Raw genomic sequence first — 20,638 nt, forward strand, 5'->3', positions numbered from 1 at the left:
CATAAAATTTCGTGAGCCTGTTCTATAGAACCGGTGCGAACCGGCTGAATCCCACTAGGCTACTGGCTATTACTCATCACTGAATGTATTGCAAACAACATGCAAAAAAAATAGCATTGGCGATGATAAAATACCGTTATTTTTTTTTAAAAACCTAAATATTGAGGAAAATATTTTAAATCATTGCACGACCCACTAAACATGTATTTAATACAGTGCTCTTCAACCTTTTTAGTGGCACGGAACCCTCAAGGTATTTTGTCAAACTTTGCGGAACCCCCATAAAATAATTTTAATGTAATACAAGTATCATAGAAAAAACATGCATTTAGCACACGCAAGCGCAAAAGTTGACTTCAATTAAACGATTCACTGAAACGCATTGCCGTGTTACTTGGATCGGTCGTTTCTACATTTATCTCGCAACTTAGCCAAAGTGTATCAAGACTGTGTTTATTACGTCACAGTTGATCAATGGTGTAACCAAGGTTAACTGGATCGTACAGGCGAGCATTGCTGTTCACAACAATGACATTATGAATCATTCATGTTTAAATTGCTACACCAAAATGCTGTGAACCCCAGTGCAACTCTTAAAGTTCACGGAACTCCGGTAAGGGTTGTACGGAACCCCAGGGTTCCGCGGAACCCCGGTTGAAGAGCATTGATTTAATATGCATGTTCACAGGCCTCCTGGCTGCAGCTAGGATTCGCACCCCACGATTTACAAATGCGTCCTATTTTCAAAACAGCGATTTTTGGATGACTTAAAATCTGAAAATTTTAACAAAATTTAACAAATTTGTAAATGGCCCGAGTTTTTGTTTTTCATGTCAAAGATGTCGTATCAAAATCTACAGAAAATTGTGATTCGAAATCGTGAACAGAATTAGCTCAGATTTTATTCGGCATTTAGAGTGTTTTACTTTTTTCCAAAGCTGAATGATGTAAGCAACTTATATTATTTAGGTAAAATTAGGTCAGTTGTATTTCTTTAGTTATAAACAAAAAACGTCGTGCTTTAAAAGTCTGTTTAGAAGTGTTGGTTTGTATTTTAAGATCATTTAACTTGACTAAAGTGTGTGTAATTGCACCCAGGCATGAAGAACTTTCACTTTTCAGTAAGTCATCTGTTTATCGTGTCTTCTCAAATGTTACATGTGTGAGTTTTAAAAAATGTGAAACAACTTGTAAATATGTTGTTCACATATATTTTGGCACAGACTGTGTGTGCGTAAGCATGCAAAATTTGAGGAGCCGGATTATGCTGCAAAGCAAGTTCTACCATGAGCTAAAGATTGGGGTGCAGGCCATGCACCGTACAAGCTGTTTCACATAGCCAATCATAAAATATGGTTCGCAAACTGTTTAGGTTATTGTTAAAACTTTAAAATTTGTGTTTCAACGACTAAGCCTATTTCGATATTTCAAAGGCTCTTGGATACGACAAATGCCAACTCAGAAATGGGACACATATAAAAAATGCACGACTGTAGTACTGTGCGCGCGCGGTTCGTGGTTATGTTATGTTAATGACGTTATAAGTGCCTCACTACGAAGTAAATATATATCACCGCACTGAATCTCCGAAGCTTGCCATGGCATAGTACACGCAGGGGTCTTGTACATTTATTTGTTTACTATCATTCACAAAATAATACGACACGCTAATGATTAAAACGTCAAAAAGAGGGAAAAGCCAAAGGGGGCTAAAATTAACCAGGACGTTAAAATGTACACATGTACAATAACAGCACAATACAAAACGTATGGTAAAAGCAAGAAAACATCAGATCATCATACATTCAAGCTGAGAAGAAACAAGCTGATTTGGTAAACAAATATTGCAAAAATGCATAAATCACTATTCCAATCGTTACATAAACTTTTCGCTATTGACGAGCGCATTTTTTTGCCAGCGGCCATCAGCGTGCCCATTTTTTTTTGTAATGTTTGTTTACAAACTAGGATTCAAAATTAGCAATTTAATTGTGTTAATTTCATTAGGGCAGCCTATTTACGTCGCAGCAAATGATCTTGAGATATCAGCTAGGATAGGGGTGTCAAAGTCGCTGCACCCGGGCCGCATGCGGCCCACAAAACCGTCCAATGCGGCCCACGAACAATCAACAACAATTGTAGGATTTTGTCAGATATTTATCTAATTATAATAAATTTTTCTTACTTTTCAAAGTGAAAGCAATTATTTATACAGACATTTATAAAACTTTAAGTTATAAATAAAAAATCATATGTTATAAATAGAAGCGATAGTAATTAAACCGTTCCTCAAAGAGTTACATTTCAGTCAAGGGCAGTGGTTCCCAACCAGGGCGCATGGCCCCCTAGGGGGGCCACGAGCTGTGTTCTGGGGGGACACGGCAGTATATTCACCAGAAACACCCACAAAAAGCCATTTTCTTTTTTTAATGCGCATAACTAAGTGTGTGTTGAAAATCACTTTATTCCCAATTTAATCGACTATTTCACACACTATTTGCCTATATTGAGGTGTTTCACGATTCGGATTCTTTTTTGCTCTATTCAACCTGTTTAAAGTCGAAATTAGTACGGAATTCCAACACGGGTTGCCATTTAATTTTTTTAAGGGGCCACAGGACTTACAGGCTTCTTGAAGGGGGCCACAAGGTCAAAAAGTTACGTGTAGGGGGCCATGGTCCACGAAAGGTTGGGAACCACTGGTCAAACGGGTACAGCCTGCGGCCGTGAACAAGTTCCTGTCCTGGCGGTTGTAATGTAATTGAAACTCGATTGCCAAAAATTAAGATTTTCAAACTGCTCTATACATTTTGTGTTACTGAAAAGAGTATTACCAGCCTAGCAGCCACATGCGTCACTTTTTGTACGCCTATTGTGTGCAAACAATGCGAAAAATATCATAAGCGTCACAATATAGATTATGACGCAATAAACAGTTAAAATGGATTTTCACACTGCACAGCTCAATCTGTGCATCAAGTTGGACATGATTCTGGACTTTGGGGGTTTCAATAGATGGTATATATATATATATATGATATAAACCTATTTCGTTACATCTGTAACTTTAAAAGCGAAAAGGTTGTTTAAGTGTATGAAACTCGATTAAAAACCACATGCGGCCCTCGGCATAATTTCCAAACTTCTATGTGGCCCCCGAACCCCACCAGTTTGACACCCCTGAGCTAAGATGAAATAGGCTTGGCGTACTGTGAATTGAGATATCACATCGAAATTTCAGCTCAGTTCCAATAAGTCTAATGCTGTTTTTGTACGTAAACCAGTGAGCATGACACGGATATTGCGGTGGCTTTGGGCATCCGGGATAAGTTTTCCAAGCTCCGTTAGGGATGGCAAAGGAACAATCGTTAAACCACCAACCTCCTTCACGCCGCGAGAAATCGGCGCAATGCTGGTGTCTAAAAAAAACATAATTAAATACATAAATGCAAGGTGGATATATGAAAGTACGGTAATGCAAAAATATACAAAACAATTTGGCAGTATTTCAGGATCACGTTACATAAGTCTATTTCTCATCTCTGAAATGCAAAAACCAGTGTCAAAAATGATTATCTTATAATTTTAAATTAAAGTTGTCTTGGAAAATAAAGATAAAAGTGTTTGTGTAAAAGTGATTTTTCTAAGAGAAAAAAAAAGATAAAACATCATTTTATTTCACATATTTGTTATTACATCTATTGGTCAAACCGATCATATTGTGTGTGTTGGAAACTTACGGCGAATTGTCGTTGTCGCGATCTCGGGTGCTAAAGCTTGCTCCGTTTGCACTGTGGTGGGCTAAAGTGCTAACCATGCTGTCTCCTGCTGTTCCAGTGTATTGTCCTCCCACACAACATTGATATTCCGTGCTCTCCGGACCCACACCAAACTCACTGAGGCAATTGAGTTGTTTATTATTGTCAGATGTTAGTTTTGATACCAGTATAACCAAAATATACATGCATAAATCAACCAAAATTCGTAACAAAGTACAAAAATAATTGCGATGATACAATTAGCGTCCGACTAAATTAAAGTTATTGTTTCCCTTTCAATCGTGTGACACACACCGAAAGACTTCAATTGGTAAGCCTATTTACTAAATTTATCTAATTTTTCCTAAAGCTTTTAATAACTTTTTTACCTGTATTCGGCGTAACTTGTTTCGTTATTGATTCCTTTGAGTTCAACACGAAGCCGACATTGGTTGCATTGAAATGGTTTTGTTGCAATGTGCATTTTTTCAAGTCCTATTCCAAAATATTGAAGTTAAACTTAGTAATGTAAAAATTATTTGTTGCAACATGTAGGCCTATTGTATTACCGCTCAAATAATCCCCCCAACACGTAATATGACTATATACTTTCGGGGCCTAATATTGTGTTTTTATAAACGTTGCTTGGTGCAACAGCGATGCACCAATCCATGTATTTTAAGAAATGAACTGTTTTATATTTTGAACTCACCCCACCAAAACTCTCCATTTAAACTTCCAAACCCGTTCCTGTAGTCTGACCAGTAGGCTTGAAAATCCACGCTGCCGTCAAACCGACGTTGAAACACCTGCGAAATATGTGATAAGAAGGTCTGATTTCAACTACATCAGCGACAAGTTTAGGTTAAGGTAAAAAGAAAGTTTATTCAATGTAACCCTATCAATATATGCTGACACCACACTGAAGTTAACGTAGAGTTGTGGTGTGGCAGAAAATTTGCGCAGTTTTGTGTTGTTGTCCAATATATTAGTATATATATTATCTTATATATTATAAAGCTTATTCGATCAAGATTTCTTACCAACCACCCTTTGTTACAAACAACTTCATCTCCGGATTTCATCACAAACTTTCCAGTCAAGTTTCCATCCCAACAATGAGTGAACCCTGGAGAACAGAAAAAAGTGTTTTCTGTAGCTTTACCGCTAGCTACATTTGTTAGGTATCGTTGAATCTTAGGCATTGTATGCAAAAAAATCGAAGTTCTGCGGCAGAGCAATTTACCTTACCTTTTTGACAGTACTTTCCACTGTATCCTGGTAAACACACACAGAAATATTCTGCTATCCCGTCAACACATGTACTTCCGTGTTCGCAGGCATTGTGAAAGCATTCGTCGATGTCTGATGGAGAACTGAATTTATTATTAGCCTAAACGCTGTCAACCTGTGCTGATTGTAATAAAATCTCAAATTCGAGTATCATTTTGATTTGGATCTCATATTATCGCAACACCGTCGACCTTGTATGTTTGTTGATAACGTCAGTTTTTGTTTACTTTTTTTATGATTTTTCCTTTGATAGGTATCACATTTGTTTGGTATGCCAGTTCTTTTGATTTTTATAATGCACCAATGCTTCATTTGGTTAGTATGTGGCATTTTTCTTTCGTTCTAACTGATAAATTTACGTACTTGTGAAGGCAAAGGCGCTTTTTGATGCTGAGGATGATTTGCTTTGGACGCCGTTCCGCTTGGTTCCAGTGTATGACCTTTGAGCCCATGTGGGGTAAAATATCACCAACCCTCCTTTATCTGAAAAGGTCAGATTTGTTTTTCAGCGGTCTATCTTCTTCAACCAGCTGTTATTGTGTGTGCTTTATGTATAGGCCAAATAAGCTTTATGAACAAAAAGCATTAGGGCATAATAGGCCAATGCATGATACGTAAGCTGTGGACAGTGGCCACTGACGAATCATGAGGTGTCATTTGTGCAGCTGGTTGCGAGAGATTGGTCGCATGTGCTAATATAGCCACCTTTTCTAATCGCAACTGGTCATATGGCTAGGCATCTTGTGTCCAGTTGTGGCATTATTTCTGCCCAAAGTAATTTTAAACTAATTTGTGTGTCCGAACAAAATGTGTAGATGTTGTCCATATTTAGGAGTGCGAATGTTGTCTGGGGTTGATCTGCTAAAAATGAATATCTTCATTATTTAATTGCGACTCGCCTGGTAACGCTCCGGCATGTACAGCAGCTCTGCACACAGATGACTTGTCGCTGTAGATTTCTGACCCGTACACCTCTTCTCCTCTGCAATAAGCTGGACAATCAACCTGGGTGACCAGAGTTGACGAGTCTCCCTGGGTTGAGCATGTCACTGCATAAAATGGAATGTATCAATATGTGCCGTTCGCTTGTTTTTCAGTTTGCGTTTTTTTTTCATTTTCTTGACAAAATACCGGTCAAAACTCAATATACTGCCATGCAGTTGCAATACATTTGCGACTAAACAAATAAAAAGCCCACCTACTTTCAAATGAATAGGAATCCCCATCAGCTGAACAAGATTCACTTTTCACAGCATTTCGGTTTCCTCCGCTGTAGCGATTACTGCGTTTTCCCGGACTTCGATAAACAACCACTTGCCCACCACCGCCTGTGTTAAAAAAACATTGCCAATTCAATTTAGAGTTGTTTATTTAAGAAAACTTAAGCCGTTTTTTCTCTCTGGTTTGAAACCATACGTTTTATAATCGAATAAATCGCACACTTTCAAAAAAATATTAATTAGCCACTTTAACGAATTTAGCCTACACATATCATGCACAAAGAAAGATAATTTGAAATCAAAACATTCCCAATTCTCTGAAAAACCTTTCAGTTCCTGGCTACATAAGTGTAAGCAGCTACGTATGTATGACATATAACTGGTATCTTACATACAGGGTTTGTGATATTCTAGGCGTCAGTTTTTCCCTCGATTTGGCGTTAATAACTGTTTTGCAAACAAACATTGAATATACCTTTAGAAAAAGCAATTTATTGTGCTATAATCAAAACAAGATTTTCACTTTTCGGAACAAAGCATATTTTTATACCATCAATCCATTGATCCTGCATTGCAGCTAGACATATTGGACCCCTGGAATAAATCCTGTCGCCGCATAAGTTCGAGTGTTGTCTCCAACAGTCGGCTGGGCAGAGAACATAGGTGATGGAATGTTCCAGACCCGAAAACTGCGTATCGCAAGTCACTGTAAAGAAACTCGTTTGGTTTTTGTCTCAAATAAAAACATTAGTTCTGAATTTGTCTACTTCATGATAGATGATGCAACAACGGTTTTGATGATAAACACAACGTTAAGGATTTAGTTTTGTTTAATCCATTTCACACACCTTCGAATTCTTTGCTGTTTTGTATTAGCATCAAAACGACGACAAAAGTAACCTGTTTATTTTTTGTCAGCATTTTTATTGCTTCTGGACAAAAATAGTTGGCATGGTAAAGCAATATAAATGCTTTCGAAACCTTAATTAGGCATACTGCCAGATCTCACTCTTTAATGAAGCCCTGTGCTTTCGGGTTGGTTAATCAAAAACCATTGGACTATAGACTAACCAGTGGTTCTTAACCGGTGGGAAATTTCCCACTTGTGGGAAATTTAATGGTTTTAGAGGGAAATTATGTGAATCAGAAGTCACCAAACTCGAGCCCGTGGGTTGAAATTAACCATTGAAAGTTAATTTAATACAGTATTTTCCGCAACAACATGTAAGATTAACTACATCTAGTTTTGCAAGGCGCATAAAAATCCAAACATCGTTTGTAACATCACAGACATTACTAAAAGTATCAATGACTTTGTCATTGTTCGCGAATAAATGCATTTGATCTGTTGATTGTGATGCAATAAATGACTAATGCAAGTACCTGAGATTTTTCAAAATTCCACACGATATTACTTTCTCAAGAAATCACTATTCAAATTAAATAAAATCGCAGTATACCTTCAAGGTCCCGACCAAATCGCTTTACAAAATTATTTCGATTAAAGAATAATTTTTTTGTTAATGTTTGGCACAAAACGTTATTATAAAAATAACAGAGGGGGAAATTTGAACTTGGTGATTTACTTTAATGGGAAACCGCACCAAAAAGGTTAAGAACCACTGGACTAAACCATTGGGCAATGCATATAAAACTCGCTTCACTAAAACACACACCATGCTATTTGCTACTGGGCATACTGTAGTCTACTTCCGTCAGCAGTAATCTTCACTTCTTGATAATACAAAGTAGACTATGTATTTCACATTAGTTTCGGTATAGAAATAGCCTAGAGACACCATACGATTACTCACATTTCGAAACAATGCACAATTCCCTGGCTGGTTGATGGATAATGGCTAACTTGACATCGTAGCATGGATTATTTAGGCCCACCGTTGAAAGTAAAAGGAAAATGATCACACAAGTTGAATTGTGCTTGGCCTGTGGTGTAATGACCCAAGGAAATGTGCTCACACGGCAACTCTATTCGTTATGAAAACTTCTTACTGGGTTATTACTCATTCATAACTGATTGTATTGTAAACAACATGCAAAATAACAAAAAAAGCAGTCAGCGATGAAAAAATGTCGTTATTTTTCATAAGCCAAGGATTGAGTAAAAAAGTAATGTACGGTCGACTAAACATGCATTTAATACGCATATTTACGGCCATCGCAGCAGGCAGTACGGCGGCAGGTTTTGCACCCCATGCATGATTTGCAAACGCGTCCTATTTTCCAAAGAGCGGTTTATGCAAGACTTAGGCTGAAAATTTAACAAATTTGAGTATGGCTATTGTTGATCGTGTTTTTTATTTTTTTCATTTTAAAGATTCCGATTTAAAAATCTCAATCAACAAAAAATTGTCTTTGATCCGTATCTTCTGGAATCTGGATAATTCAAAATCGTAAACAGAATTAGCTCAGAATTTATTCGGGATTGCATTTAGAATATTTTACTATTTTTTTTAAGTTAAAGGACTAGCAACATCATTCCATTTAGTTAAAATTGAGTCAGTTCCATTTTATTAGTTATCAAAGCGCAAACGTAGTGTTTTAAAAAATCATGTCAAAAAAAATTTGAACTGACAAGATATTGCGTTTAATGAATCGCAAAGCTATCTCATGTGTTTTTGGATTGCTCCAGCAACAATTCTGTATTCTGTATTTCTATATGTATGGCAGTGGTTCCCTAACTGTGGTAGGGGTTGGCCAACTATCTTAAAACTGTTTAAGTCCTAAATTGACCTAAAGCTAAGCTGTTAAACTTCTAAAATATGACTCGTGCACTATTGTGCCACAATTTTGTTTTTGTCAAACACACTTTGACTTGGACGTAACAATTAATTTCCAGCGTGGTACCAGTCCTGTTCTAAGTTTCCTTTTTTCAGTCTATATTTTTAAAATGTTTGCATATAAATGATACGAGAACACGTTACGAAACCGAACAAAATTCTATGTGAGCAAAAAAGATAAGCAATCACTGATTTCAAGTTTGGAATCGAAATTTTCCAAGCAAGTCGTTTATTTTTCGCGAATTGTGTGGTCACTGCTTGCGAACATAAAAACACAACAGATACTCGAATGAAAATAATGAATATGGTTTATCTTACAATTTATTAGTTTGAAAGCTTTTGACTATTTGCTAGTTTAAAAAACTGCTAGTTTATTTGCTAGCTTAAAAAACAGATGTTGGCCAAATATACATTGTGTGTTTACCATGTTGCTTCACAAAAACTCGGCTGAAAATTGCTTTGATTACATATGTGTTAGAAGTTAGAACACATTATTAGAATTAGTGTTGTGGAATGTTTTTTATGCCTCTTAGATTTTTCTGTGATATATTTGCATTTAGTACAAACTGCAAATCATCCTACCGACACCAGAGTTTCAACCCAGGAAAAGCATAATATTTTAAATTTTTATTCCACAACTGCAGCACTATGCCGAAAAACAAAGGTTTGTGCAACAAATTTTGTTAAATATTTTAACACAACAGGTAGTAAATATTTGTTAAATATTGTAAGGCAACAATAAGTATTGAATATTATTTTATGTGGTGTTTTTTTAATAATTTCTCTAATGTGTTAGTTTGTTTCAAGGAAAGGGAGGTAAAAACCGAAGACGTGGAAAGAATGAGAACGATCGTGAAAAAAGGGAACTTGTTTTTAAAGAAGATGGACAAGAATATGCACAGGTTTGTAGTTTACTCATCCATATCATCAGTTTTGTCAATGCAAATGAACAAAAGGAAGAACATTTTTATTTTTAAAAAATGAAACCTGTTGTTTGTGTTTTATTAAAAACCAGTTTTCTCATCAGGATTTTTAAGTAGGTTTTTGTCTGAAATAATAGCAATAAAAGAAACATTTAAAGAGCTTTAAAAGTAATTTAATTACTATGTGAATTTTCACAATGTCAGAAAAATTCTTATGGCAACCCAAAAGAGGGAATGCTTCATACTTGAAGACATATTATAATTTTAATTGATCTCATATCATGAAATTGTGATTGATGTTTTATATACTACTATATGTGTACCAAGCAGTGATTGTTTATTCCTTATTACTTAAAAAGATTTAGCCAACAAAAACACACATATATTAACTTTGACTTTCTTTGTAGGTTATCAAAATGCTTGGAAATGGAAGACTTGAAGCGTTATGTTTCGATGGGCAAAAGAGGTTATGCCACATACGAGGGAAACTTCGGAAAAAAGTGATATAATTTTGTACTGAAAATGATTCTTATTTTTTATCTCCTACTATTATTAAGGTTTGGATAAATCAATCAGATATTATACTGATTGGACTGAGAGACTACCAAGATCACAAGGCAGATGTCATCATGAAATATACAGCTGATGAAGCAAGAAATTTAAAGTTGTATGGTGAACTGCCCGATAGTGGTAAGCTTATGTTGTTTTTACAAGTCAAATGGGGTAAAAAAAAATTTTGCTGAAGTTGGGGTAAAAAAAAACAATACCCTCACAGCTAAACCAAAAATTTTTTTTAAATGGTTTCTATTTCATAGGATATATTTATTCTCTACCAACAAAATAAGCCATAAACCATTCTCAGATTTTGTTTGCAGGCAATGTTCTGCAGGTTGAACCAAGAGTAGTAAAATTCGTATGTTAAAAAGTCTTCAACAACCTTTAGAAACTTTCCTGCAGATTTTTTATTACAAGTTTGGTGTCAATGACCTTTGTTCTGTGTTGTGTCATAACTATGACCTATTAAACAAAAAAGACTCCACTTGGATAGCTTCTAAATTTTTTCAGTTATCTTGTTGTTCGTTTTTACCCCAAACGGTTCTATAGGAATGGGGTAATAAAAAACTATGTATTTTTTGCACCCCCCAAATTTTTTTTTTCCAAACATTTTTATTTGTCACCTGGAAGTTTAGAAAATAAAAAAGAAAGCCTATAAAACATGTACTTAAACCAAAGTTTTATAAAATTTCTTTGGGGGCCCAGTTTTGGAGAAATTTTTACCAAAAAGTATACCTGCATGGCTAAAAGTACAAATTGGGATCCAGGCCTAAAGAAAAATGCTACAAAGTAATAAAAAGAGGTTATCAAATCATTATGTGGTAATTCAAGCAGTTTGGGGTAGAAAATTAAACTTTATTTCAATAAAGTTTTAGGTTACATGACCAGTCAGCAAGTCGGTGAGCTCTATTTGAACCTAGTTGCATACCAACAAAAGACTGGTAAATGACAAAAAAGACCAAATCAAAGGCAATAAATGCAGTGCAATAAAGGTACTAGGCCATGGAAAGTCTTAGCCCCAATTTGAAAGTGTTTTATTAATTTACAAACAGTTTACTAACTGCTGTAAGTTTGGTTTGTAAAATTTCGAAAACAAAGAATTTTATGTGGCTCGTGTTTTTTTGGCTTATTTATTGTAACAGAGTTACTAATGAAATTTCTGTCTTATGTTTGACTTTAAGATGGTTGATTAAGTTCATATAATTGAATTGAAGTTCCAACTGCCACTTAATTTTTTTTTAATGGTCCTAATGTCCACTTGTTTTTTTTTACCCCGATATTGTTTTTTTTTGTACCTTTTTCGGGTTAAAAAAGAACAACAGTTTTTGTCAAATATTTTTTTTGTTTTTTGTTAAAATCAAAAACTTGTCACATAACTATAAAAGTAGTCCTATCAGCTTTGTTGGGAAGAAAAACTGACATTTTGTTGCCTAAAATAAAAGTTTGGCAACAAAGTTTCAAAATATTGTTTTTTTTTACCCCACTTGACTATATGTATTTTTTGGGTTGGAAAAAAGACTGAAAGTATGTAGGTTAGTACAGGGCTTCTCAAACTGTGGGTCGCGACCCCAATTGGGGTCGCGTAATATAATTTTGGGGTTGCGAAACATTATGAGTTATTATGTCAGTCACAATAAATGGTATACATGCATACATTTATTGTTTAAACATCATTCCTGTATTCAAACAGCTCTAAACACATTTTGTAGAACTTAAAAGAGTATTACCAGCCTAGTAGCCATACGCGTCAGACTTTTTTATACCTTTTGTGTGCAAACAATGCGAAAAAGCAGATACCACAAGCGTCACAATATAGATTATGACGTCATAAAAACTAAAAAGACTGTTAATCTGTGTATCAAGTTAGAAATTAATGTATGCTTTTTAGGCGCCATGATGGTATATATATGTATAAAATAAGTATTTCTTTACATCATACCCATCAAGGGGTCGTGTAGAAATTTCTGTTTTGAAATGGGGTCGCAGAGCACGAAAGTTTGAGTAGCCCTGGGTTAGTACAATGTAAGTAGAAAGTGTCAATGTGGCCACATGGTTACATGCAATCAACAATCTTTGGTGTAGTTAGGTAATACTTAAGTGAATATGACAGTTCTTTTTTTCTTGCATTTGTAATGCCTGTTATGATTTCTTAATTAAATGTAAAGCTTTTGATTCACAAATGTATGTTGTTTTTTCTCTTTAGCCAAGATCAATGATACCTTTGCACAAGACGATGAGAATGACATCACTTTCGATGATGTCAGTGGCACTGCTCCTGTGCAGCAAAATGCTGACGACATAAGTGAGAGCGATGAATCAGATCTGGAAGATAGTTCAGAGGAAGAAGACTTTACGTATGATAAGAGCGGAAACTCACATTTGGAAAAGAAAGCTGTTAAAGGGAAAGTTGGAATTGATATTGATGATGTAAGTAATGCTTTAGTGGGTAGGGCTCCTGAGCTTTTCACAGTGGGTCATGTTGCTAGGTTTGTAAAAGCTTGAAAGGCCAGGTTTTGTAGGCAATGCATCTAGGTGATGTTAAAAAATATATAAAATAAAAAATTAATAACAAAAGTTTACAAAAGTAGGCCTGCTCTCTAAAAACTTGCTAAATTGTGAAAAAAAGGTTTTTTAAATTTTTTTTGGCTTGTCCATGCTTTTAAGTTTAGTTACTTTTTCAATCACTTTATATATGTTTTAATCCCCTATCTTCCTAAAGCTTCATTCTAAATTCACATACAGCAATGTACACTAGCTAACCAGTGTTCTTTTACAGATATAGCACATGCTATTTATTGCGGAGCTGTACAAAGTGCTTCAGAAAAATGAAACTTGTCATTTCTTGTGTCTTTTCCATTCAATTTTGATGTGGCTTGCTTGGTTGCAAACTGAACATACCGTTTTATTTCTAACTAATTTGTAAAGTGCCCTTCAACACTGTAATTGTGCTGGCATAGGTTCTTAGTAAACTTGCAGTTATAGTCGTCATAATTAACATAAGTTAACTGACATTTTTGTCACGAAAAATGATACCAAAAATCAAACTTTAACTGCGTGTAAATAAGGGAAAATGTGGTGAAGTTTTTTGTCATTGGTTGTTTTGGAACACTTGTGGTAAAATGTATCTGTTTTCTACTGGATTTGGTATGTTAAGTCACAGTGTTGTGTTAAAGTATTGCTGTAAGAAAACGGTTCAAAAGATTGTTTTTTGAAAATATCCATGAAGGACAAAATGGTTGGGCATGTACTTAACATGAAGGTTAGCACTCGACTGGGCTGTCTGGTAACAGAAATGTAAGAAATCTGACTAGCATTTTTAGAAAAAGCTATATATTTTGGAAAGTGTGAAAGTTTACAGATGCTTGCGTGAAAATCGTAATTGGCTTGCACATATTTCTCTGTTCTTGATACTTTTTCAGCAAGCACAAAATACAAGTTTTCTTTGCAGTTTAAATACCAGTAATTAAAAAAAAAACAAGTAACTTTCCCATACTATACCTTGCAAGGTTACTTCGCTGTAAATTAAAATACAAAACAAAATTGTCTTGGCACATACTATACCCTCCTGGTCGTAACGAGGAAAATATCATCCTTAAAGGTTATGATGTATTCCAGTTCGTATGTTAAAATTTACCTCTGAAAAAACTTTTTACTCCGTTCAATTGGTTTTAGTTATAGTTTTGCGCGGGTAAATGATTTTGGTCAACAGCTTATGCTAATGTATTTAGTAAACAGTTGTTTGGCAAAGACGTTGTGTAAACCAAGATGACCGAATGGTTAGCGCAACCGCCTTGTATTTACAAGGTTTTTGGTTGTAATCATCACCTGTGCGTGTCCTTTAGAGGCATCGCTCCAACTAGTGGCGTAGGCAGCCAAAACTTTTGGAAGGGGCCAAATAATTTGTTGTCTGATGCAACTTTTTGCTAATGCTCGGCGTGCTTTTACCAAACACGTGACTTGCCAAACTGTGGTTCGACTGGACAGCCAAACACTTTATTGATTTATTCCATGTCTGCATAAATAAAAAAGCATGAATTTCGTCTTACAACTTGGTGACAAAAGCCATTTTTGGTAATTTATATATTCCTGTGATAGTTGAGAGACGAAAGCACAATGATGAGGGACGAAACTACACTAAATTAAAGTTTATCAATGTACAACTTTGAGATTTGGGAGGAGCCATGGCCTCCCTGGCTACGCCACTGGCTCCAACCCAGTGGTTCCCCATGGGTTGGATTAACTTGAAGTCAAGATGCTCACAAAATCGAAACAATCAAATAAGAAACGGTTAAAAGACCTGCAATTAGGAGACAGGACATATTCTACAACGCATTCAGGCGTTGCCCACCGAGGACAAAAATGAAACAATACGCTATTTGTCATTTTATTTAATGCTCAAATGAGACTGAACGTTTAGTTTACCAAAAGAAGAAACATGAGAGATACACTTACAAAACGCTAACGTTTGTACACAAGAAATCAGCAATGCATATGTTTCAGAGTTGACAGCCATTTTATTAGTATACCGAACCCCAAAGCTGACCAGACAAGCGCGGCCCTGCTTACAAGTTGTAAGTTACAACTTTAGTAACTTAACTATAATAAATGAGTTTACGAGGATCTAAACCAGTGGTTCCCAACCTATGGGTCGCGACCCAAAGTTGGGTCGCCTGAACATTCTGTTGGGTCGCTTGTTTTAGTGACAATCACAGCATCTACTTTTTGACGCCTCGTAGCGTTACTTTTATATTACCCAGGGCTTTAAATTGTTGCCCAATAATAACTTCATCACAACTTTTCGTTGTGTGGTTAAAACTGTTTGTGACGTCATAAAGTGATGTGTTAGCTCACAGTAGAGCGTTGTCTGGCAAATAATGCCTCGATTCAGCTCCAAGTTCGGAATAAATGGAAATGTTTGGTCGTAAAAAACAACAGCGTTTGTTCGTTATAAGGTTATTGATTTGCTAAACTGGCGTAGTAATTTTCAAAAAACTTTCCTATCTTACAGACAAAAATACAACTAAAATAGCATGTGCATGGGTCGCGAGAAACCACAAAACTAAATTTTGGTAAGTATTTGGGTCGCGTTAAAAAAAGGTTGGGAACCACTGATCTAAACAACCATGTCTAAAGCTGAGGTCAATAACCTTGCCTGTCGGAATTTCTTCTATCCCCTCTCCACCCCTTATTAGATCCACGCTCCCGTTTCCATGATCTACCACGTCCCTGACCTCTGTAAGACCGCCCCTCCTCATTCCTGGGGTCATTAAATTGAGAAAAAGGGGCAGAACCACCCCCAGAAGTCCCCTCCCGTGCCCTTCCATCTGAGCCAGGGGTGGGATTGCTTCTTGGTGTGTTATCGTTCATACGAGACTGGCTTGACCCTCGGCCCTTCCCTCCACGTCCAGCGGAGTTTACATGCCCGCCTCTGTCGTTTTTCTTGTCCCGTGGTGGTGGTGTCTTTGGTCTCAGTCGCTCGATTTCTTCAGTGCAACCTGTGGAAACATCACATTTTGCAAAGTTAACATAAGAAATAACAAATATCGTGAGACTTTACATATGCAATTCATGTAGAATGTACGGGATTCGGCCTGTTTAGGAAGTCAAACTATATATTTGCCAAAAAGCATTAATCATTTTCTAAACATATGTACAGATGTCCCATATGTCAAGAAAGCTCCTTTAATGGTCAGCACATAATCATAAAACTATATATTTTTTTGTAATTTTCATGGTGGAATTTAATTCAAGTCAGTGTACTCTTGGTTGAAACATACCTGTAAGGTGGGCATTTGGATTATCTTCAGCGGGTCGAAAATGATTAGCAAATGTCTCTCGGTCAAAATTACTATTCATAAGATCTGGACCTATGGTAAGCCAGCCTGGCCTAATTGTTGTGGAGCTAAAAAGAAAGTGAAAAAAATTAATTCTCAGTATTCAGGTTTCAATTACACCCAAATAAATTGTGCTGGTTCCCAACCATTTTATTCCATGACCCAAATGTTTAATTGAAATTGGTTCCAGACTCATTACATGTTGCCAACTTTAAAAACTAATTAGAATTGTTTGCTGACAATTGATTTTGACAGCCCTTTTTATTACATATTAATATATGTTCGGTTAGCTCTGTGACCCAATATAGTAGTTCAGGAGGCTCTGGTCCATACTTTAGCAACTACTAGTACTGCATGACAAAACACCAGGATACACAAACAGTAAAGACTGAGTAATAAATATAACAAAACAATGTAAAAATAATTATAGAATTAACAATTTTCCCAAATATAAATTAAGCTGCTAGCAATAAAAAATATAGATTTTTTTTGCACCACAGTGTAAGAAAATTTACATGTAACCACAAACATTTGGCCACAGTGTTTATTAAAATTAACTAGCTCTCATTTGGCTGTTACAGAAATCTTTTGCTAGTGACCATTTGTACAGATGGGAAATAGATTAATGATTCAAAGTGTATTTCAAAGCTTATATACTTGTGGAGCTTAAAATGTTCTACCCTCTTACACTGGTGCCAACTCTCAACCATACGTTTTTTTAATGTAGTTTAAAGATAAAATGTTATTGTCATACTTTCCAAACAAGTGTAACCGCCTTCTTCCAAGGCAAAAGTGTTCTGCAATGTGAAATATTTCCTCAGGCTTTTCAGTGCTACCAGATTCTTTTTCCTCTTCAATAATAAGATCTTTATAAAACATTTTACTATGTTACACATACTGTAGATTATAAATTGTAAATTGTGTTTATTAAATATTTTACAGGAAAAACACTTTTTTGGGGACAGAGAAGACTTTTTGTGCTGGGTGTAGGAAATTTGGTTTGAAATTTTATATTTTTTGATACATTTTTTAATAGAACTCACTCTGTTACATAGGTAAATACTGTAGTTTCAAAAAAACATAACCGAATTTTTTGCAATCAAAATTTCATACGTAATAAATAATTGTAATGGTAAAATGCTATTACCGATGTCAACGTTGGCATGAATAAAATCTCCATCAGTACTTCGCCTTACTGTTCCTTTAATTCCCATCAAGCAATGTTCCTAAACAGTCAGTAAAATTAGGCAAAATATACTTTTTATTTATATGTTTGGACAGTTCTCATATATCCTAAAAAATTTCTAGTTGTTTACAAAAAAATAACCTAAACTTTTTTGTTTGGTAAAATTGGTTTTAAAATGCGTTAAAATCTTTCTACATTTATCCACACTTTACTACCGTGACATATTTACTATTAAGATATTAAACTTTAGTACAGGGGCGGGCAACATACGGCCTGCGGGCCGGATCCGGCCCGCGACGGGATTTTGAGCGGCCCGCAGACAGTTTCAGGTCTTACACGATAATGTGGCCCGCGGCCACAGTCTGCCGCAATCCCCCACTACTTCCCTACTGCGTCAAATTATAGTTGTAACGGACAGTAACGCTCCGCAATAGTAAAGAAATTTCCCGTCGTTATTACCATTGCACCATAGGTCCATTGTTACGACATAACTGCCAACCATGTGTGTGGCCTGCTTGCAGGGTTTCCTTTGTTTCCACACGTGTAGCCTATAGTTAGTGTTTCAGCAGTACCTAAGTCTGTGGTGTATGCATTAAATTTGCTGTGGTGAATAATTTTATGTTATATCAGTTAGATTGATTGGACTGTATTGTATTTGTGGTGTTCTTGAATGTATTTGGTTTAGGTGGTCAAAAATCCGTTTTAAATCACTGGATAAATACGCGATTAATGTATCGATTCAGGAATCCGGCCCGCCAAGTACTTCATTTTCCCATATCAGGCCCGCCGACTGGAGAAGTTGCCCACCCCTGCTTTAGTAGGAATTTTGGTCAAATGCAACTTATTCTGATTGTACAACCTTACCTTTGTTCTGACAAACAATGATTCATCAATCAATGGCTTAGTTTTTTGTTTTAAATTGGTTTTGATCCAGCAGATGTCTTCACAGCGACGAAAACCCCATTTCTTTAAACACATTCTGCCTTGATCCAGACCATCAGAGGAACCACACCACAGAAATACAAAAGATCGCTGAGCTGCTACAGCATCAATTTCTAAGTTTTTCACCTATAAAACATTAAATCATGTGAAATTAACAAAAAAATCTTTATTAAACAAAGACAAAAGTTTTTTTTTTTGCATTTTAACCAGAAGCAATAATGGACAGATAGAACTAACATGTTTATCATTAATTAGCATACATTACTTTTTATACCATTGCAAAACATATTGAAACTTTGGGTAAACATGTTGATACATGTTTGTTTAATACTAGGCATTCACTCATTACATACACTATAAAAAAAATCCTATACTATATCTAACACTTTTTTTAACCTAATGTTGAATGGACAAAAACTGTAATGTTGAATGAAAATTGTTTTTACCTCATCCCATGAAGTTTCCTGTCCAGTCAAAGGAAGCCCAGCTTGCTTTTTGTATTCTTCTAATGGCGGCTCAATAAGAATTACATCAAACTTGGTTCTAAAGACCCAGATAGTTGAATAACAACAGAACAGTACATAAAGCATACAGCAAAAAAAAACTTACCCCAATTCATGCAGGTTGTACGATTTCAAATCACACTTTAGATAAGTTGGAGGGGTATTTGTTCTTCGAATGACCTCATCTTTTAAACGAATCAAGTCCTTTAACTTGGGATATTCACCAAATCTTTCAGCTAACCCAACATCTCGAATAAAGTTCTGGGGCCTTTGTCCAGTGTCTACATAATTCTGGCAGTAGTCATTGTGTGGGTTCAAACTTTGTGTCCCTTTCAAAAAGGTACTGGAATCCTTGTACACTTTAGTCTCCTGATTTTCAACAGAATCTTGCTGCGAATATTATTAAAAAAAAAAAGTTTAATACTGACTGTTTTTGTACATTTGTATCTATTCAATTAAAAAAGGAACAGACTGCATTTACAAATACAAAAGTTACAGTTATACTTATAAAAGAGTAAGTATGTTGTTCTTTTACCTACGCAAAGCACAAATAATTTCACATTGCTATGAAGTATGAATGCTACCTATATAGATAATATTGTACATTATTCAAATAATTCAGAAAGACACTGTTCAGCCGCATCAGCTCTGTGTATGTCAAGGTTATAGCAAGGTGACATAAACTAATTTAACATGAATCTATCAAAATTGAGGTTTGTTAGAAATAGTTAAACACTAACAGAAGCTTCAGTTTTTTTTACCATATTGAAAATCAAACATAGCAGTATTATTACTGCCTTTTAAAAAGTCAGGTCACAACTTATAACATTTTACCAAATTTAAGTCCATAAACAAATCATCCAATATTTCAAGTGACAAAATCACCTTAGTTGTGGAAAAACTGTCAAGTTTGGCTGATTTTGATGAAGATGCACCGCTAGACTTTTCACCCTCCCTCTTTGATCTTCCGACCAACTTTTTCTCTGCTTCACGAGCTTCAAACTCTTCTTTACTTGACAAAGCTAAACCAAGTTTATCAGCACTTCCAACACCAAGCTAAAAGCAAAATACAGAATCACAACTTTTGGCAACATGTTAATGTTAGGACGTTGAACCGTCAGGAAAAAACTACAATTGCTAGAAGAGCTCTATAAACTTAATGTTCATGTTTTAAATGTAATTTTGTGTATATGTGTTATTTGTTTAAATTACAAATTAGAATGTTTTGGTATATAATGTAACGTTAAAGAATTTGTAATGAGGAGTAAAATAAGTTAAATAACTAATCCCAACTTGAAAATCAGTTACCTGTTGTGCAAGTAGGTCCCGTCGCTTTTTTTGCTTTTCTCGCATTCGCTTTAGACGTTCCTCCATTATAAAACAAATATGCTTGCTTTCTTCTCTATGGATGTTATTGTTTTACCAAATTCAAACTATTTAGTATTTATTCCAATTTCCAAATTTTCACAAACAAAATGTTGCATACAGAAAACTACCCAGCGGTAAAATCCCACAATCGTTACTACTGAAATCAGCTAAAATCATACAGATAAAAAATACAAGCAAAATTTATGCACCGCAAATTAAATTAAATGGAAATGGTTGTTATTATTAAAAAAAGTCAAG

The 20,638-nt window shown here is 35.5% G+C and overlaps 3 protein-coding genes across 3 annotated transcripts; 1 reads left to right on the forward strand and 2 right to left on the reverse strand.

The window, feature by feature from the left end:
* Positions 1-1,613: 1,613 nt before the first annotated feature.
* On the reverse strand, positions 1,614-7,207 carry LOC145233697 (uncharacterized). The gene is made up of 11 exons (XM_080098469.1): positions 7,120-7,207; positions 6,822-6,977; positions 6,254-6,379; positions 5,951-6,100; positions 5,415-5,534; positions 5,010-5,123; positions 4,802-4,887; positions 4,471-4,567; positions 4,148-4,253; positions 3,741-3,896; positions 1,614-3,419 (listed from the first exon to the last, which is right to left on the reverse strand). Exons 1-11 carry the CDS (start codon positions 7,190-7,192, stop codon positions 3,146-3,148), a joined length of 1,458 nt encoding a protein of 485 aa, XP_079954595.1. The 5' UTR covers positions 7,193-7,207; the 3' UTR covers positions 1,614-3,145.
* Positions 7,208-9,413: 2,206 nt separating this feature from the next.
* Positions 9,414-13,818, forward strand: LOC145233700 (eukaryotic translation initiation factor 1A, Y-chromosomal-like). Its single transcript, XM_080098475.1, has 6 exons — positions 9,414-9,733; positions 9,877-9,971; positions 10,400-10,492; positions 10,550-10,682; positions 12,751-12,974; positions 13,324-13,818. Exons 1-6 carry the CDS (start codon positions 9,718-9,720, stop codon positions 13,327-13,329), a joined length of 567 nt encoding a protein of 188 aa, XP_079954601.1. The 5' UTR covers positions 9,414-9,717; the 3' UTR covers positions 13,330-13,818.
* Positions 13,819-14,915: 1,097 nt separating this feature from the next.
* LOC145233696 (N(6)-adenosine-methyltransferase non-catalytic subunit METTL14-like) lies at positions 14,916-20,552 on the reverse strand. Its single transcript, XM_080098468.1, has 9 exons — positions 20,321-20,552; positions 19,898-20,068; positions 19,119-19,402; positions 18,956-19,052; positions 18,432-18,635; positions 17,529-17,607; positions 17,136-17,247; positions 16,325-16,449; positions 14,916-16,042 (listed from the first exon to the last, which is right to left on the reverse strand). The coding sequence occupies exons 1-9, from the start codon at positions 20,384-20,386 to the stop codon at positions 15,687-15,689; spliced, it is 1,494 nt and encodes a 497-aa protein (XP_079954594.1). The 5' UTR covers positions 20,387-20,552; the 3' UTR covers positions 14,916-15,686.
* Between the last annotated feature and the right edge of the window lie 86 nt (positions 20,553-20,638).

Source organism: Phallusia mammillata, chromosome 6 (genome assembly GCF_965637545.1).
Source record: "Phallusia mammillata chromosome 6, kaPhaMamm4.hap1.1, whole genome shotgun sequence".
Taxonomy (NCBI): domain Eukaryota; kingdom Metazoa; phylum Chordata; class Ascidiacea; order Phlebobranchia; family Ascidiidae; genus Phallusia; species Phallusia mammillata.